Below are 3229 nucleotides of genomic sequence, written 5' to 3'. Positions count from 1 at the left end.
ACTACACAGAGAAACCCTGTCTCGAAAAACCAAAAAAGAAAAAACAAGAAAACCAGAGCATGTGAGGCAACAATTACTGAGGGATTTGCATAAACTATCTAAATAGTTTATTCTTACTGATGACATTTCCCTCTAATTGGACCTCCTCTTTGTAAATGTGGACTATTAAGAGTCCATCCGCATATAAAAATAAATAAATCTAAAAAACAAAATAAAATAAGAAAGAAAGGTTAAATACAGCAGGACTCCAGGTTGCGTCTAGCCTAGGATGTGAGTTTGGGCAACACCAGCAGGTTGTACTAGTGTGAAGACTCCTGGTTCACCCGAAGATCTCGGCTCGGTGGAGCAGGGGTACAGTACTGCTGTCAACCCTTAAAGAGGCAGTGAGTAGGCTGGCAATTGGCTTAGTGAGTAAAGACCACTGCCACCAAATCTAGAGCCTGAGATCAATCCCCGGGAAGTCATCCTGTGACCTCCACACATGTGCCTAGCATGCTTATACATACCTACGCACATACACGTTGGCACACATAAATAATAAAGATTTAAAAAAAAAAAGACTCAGTGCAAGTTAGGGCAAGTAGTTCCTTGGCTCCTAAGAAGAAACCCTGGCCTGACGGAGGCCACACTGGCTCTCTGATGATGACAACCTCCTCAGAAAAAAAGCCAACACTGACAAAGGACTAAACCCTGACACCAGAGCTGGACCAAGTAGTGGCAGCCCCCGGTCTCACCATACTCCCTCTAAACAGACATTACACTCTTCCACGCATGACCCATTTCTTTAAAAAAATATTTATTAGGGTGAGCTAACAATATAGAAAGCACTAAGCCGATGGCCAGGGCATCCTTTCAAAAGTGAGCCCCCTGTATAATTACACAGCTTCTTCAGTTCCTTTCCACCAGCAGCTACTCCCGGAGACGGGAGCACCATGTCCTTCTACAACCCCCTCAACAATCAGGCTTGTCACAGAAGAGTTCCCAAACGCATCTCTCTTCTGACAGGAGGAAACGTTCCTAGAAAGTTCCCACGTGACAGTTTCACGCTGCACGTCCACACACCAGTTAGGGACAAACCAATCCCACTTCTGCTGAGAGGATTCCTAGAGGAGCCTTGCAACTCAAGACAAATCCCCACACCTCCCTGGAGGACGACGATGACTAGTCCAGAATGTGGGAGAATCTAGAAGAAATTGAACCGAAACTCTTCACCAGTCGAGTCCACAGCGGCCTTGGTTCTTCCCACTGCACGAGGCCTGCAGACCTTTCCACTCTTCTTTCTGGCCGCCTCGCCTACAAGCTGTACCTGGGCTGAGTGGGGAGCTGTAGGAAGGGGGAGGGAGAGTCAGAACTGAGTAACCGCTAACATTATCCATGCAGTTATGATTGCCAGCGCAACATTCCCATAATGTCGATATTGTCAGTCCCTGAGGAGATTCACAGAGATGCAGTAACTTGCCGAAAATGTTAAGATCTAAATAACAGATCCAGGATTTTGAACCCAGGTTATTTAGTTCCAAGAACTACGCTCCAACTGGTAAGTGGCTTTGTGGTCAGTAGAATGAACCAAGGCCTGGACAGATGAGCTGGCTTTTCCCGCTCCACAAGCAGAACCAGGTGAGGGCCTGGGTCCTCCTCCTCCCAGGACCGCTGCCCCGGAGAGGTATATACATTGTCCCTGCTTAGGCGTTTCCCCTGAGCCCATCTCCTCCCGTGTCAACCTTGCTGAGCTGAGCTTCTCCCTACCCCCTTGAAGCAGATATACTTCCCAGTTCCTCACCAGTCTTGAGAGCCCTCAGGGCTTCCCGCCATTCAGCATCCATTTGAGCCCTGTAGTCCCCAAACAAGGAGCGCATCAGCTGTCTCTTCCGGGGCAAGGGCGTTTTTTCACTGCGCAAGGTTCGGATTGCCCCAACAGCCTGCTCTTCTGCAGATAAAAATAAGGAGCTGGTAACTTCATACACACTCCCTGCCATCCTACTACAAAAGCAAAGATTCCATCCCCCGGCGACACCATCAGGTCACAGCACTGTCACCGTTTACTTTTCCCTAACTATAAAGAAGGGGTTCTCACTCTGCTTGGGGGTGGGTCTCTGCGTCTTGAGACCCAGCTCCAGCTGTTCCACACACCAGGCCAGCTCCCTCGCCAGCTGCTCGGCCTGCGATAGAAAAAAGGATGTGGCTGTGAAAGGCATCAGGATCCCGCAGACCCCAGTCCCATCCCTTCGAGCGCATTAAACACACACCTAGACCACACTCGCAGGCAGGCTAGCACCCAGAGGAATCCCTCTCTCACCTGGGCCTCAGCACTGGGGGGAGCTTCGTCTAGGACAGGTTTCTCGGAGGTCTTTTCGTCTCCATTTGTCCCAGAGACCCTATTCGGGATTTTCTTCTTCTTTTGCTTCATCGACACTGTGTTGCCTGGCGCTCTGGTGGCGGACTCACAAGCAGGTTGCACTGAACTGAGAAGGGGTGGGTCTGAGGCACCGGAAGCCGGGCCGGGGAGCCGGGGTCTGCGCGGAGCACGTCGAGTTCTCCGGCTGGAGGCTGCTGGTGCCTCCCGAGCAGGATGCCCTGACTCCTAAAAACACGTGGGACAGGACGGAATTCACAGGGGCCCCACACCCAGGGCCTCGCCACAAACACGCCTTCTCCCACAGCTCACCGCCATGTGCCGGAGCGGCCACCGGAAGCTACGTAAGTCCTAACTAAAGCGGTGAACTCAGTCCTCTGGAAACACGTCTACGGCACAGAGTTCCGCAGAAGGCAGCGGCCCCAGCGGTCCGTGTGACAGGCGGCGCACAGCACTCGGGGTGGGGGTGGGGGGGGTGCATGCAGCTCTGGGAGGATCCGGACAAAGAGCGCAGGGACTTCGGAGAACCCAGCAGAATGCACCTCGGAGAAAGCAGACCCGTACGCAGTGAGCTAGGGATGGAACAACACCCGCCTCCCCCCGGGGCGGGGCAGAACGCCCAGAGGTGGGGCAGGGCGTGGCAAATCACATCTGTCCCTAATTCCAGTTCCAGGGGATCCAAACACACACACACACACACACACACGCAATAAAGCATGTATACTAAAAATAAACATTAAAGAGGGAGGAGCTGGAGAGTTGGCTCACTGGTTAAAAGCACTTCTTGTTGCATAGGACCCCGGTTCGATTCCCAGCATCCACATGGATGCTCACCACCTCCTAGGCACGAATGTGGTGTTCTGATATACATGCAGG

General features: G+C 52.1%; 1 protein-coding gene across 1 annotated transcript; it reads right to left on the bottom strand.

Moving 5' to 3' along the window:
• Nucleotides 1–775: 775 nt before the first annotated feature.
• On the bottom strand, nucleotides 776–2925 carry C20H8orf33 (chromosome 20 C8orf33 homolog). Its single transcript, XM_028871023.2, has 5 exons — nucleotides 2666–2925; nucleotides 2297–2581; nucleotides 2075–2159; nucleotides 1781–1927; nucleotides 776–1323 (listed from the first exon to the last, which is right to left on the bottom strand). The coding sequence occupies exons 1-5, from the start codon at nucleotides 2669–2671 to the stop codon at nucleotides 1184–1186; spliced, it is 663 nt and encodes a 220-aa protein (XP_028726856.1). The 5' UTR covers nucleotides 2672–2925; the 3' UTR covers nucleotides 776–1183.
• Nucleotides 2926–3229: the final 304 nt, after the last annotated feature.

Source organism: Peromyscus leucopus, chromosome 20, assembly GCF_004664715.2.
Source record: "Peromyscus leucopus breed LL Stock chromosome 20, UCI_PerLeu_2.1, whole genome shotgun sequence".
In the NCBI taxonomy this organism is placed as follows: Eukaryota; Metazoa; Chordata; class Mammalia; order Rodentia; family Cricetidae; genus Peromyscus; species Peromyscus leucopus.
The sequence above is the reverse complement of the archived record's forward strand: the minus strand, read 5'-3'. Positions and strand labels throughout refer to the sequence as shown.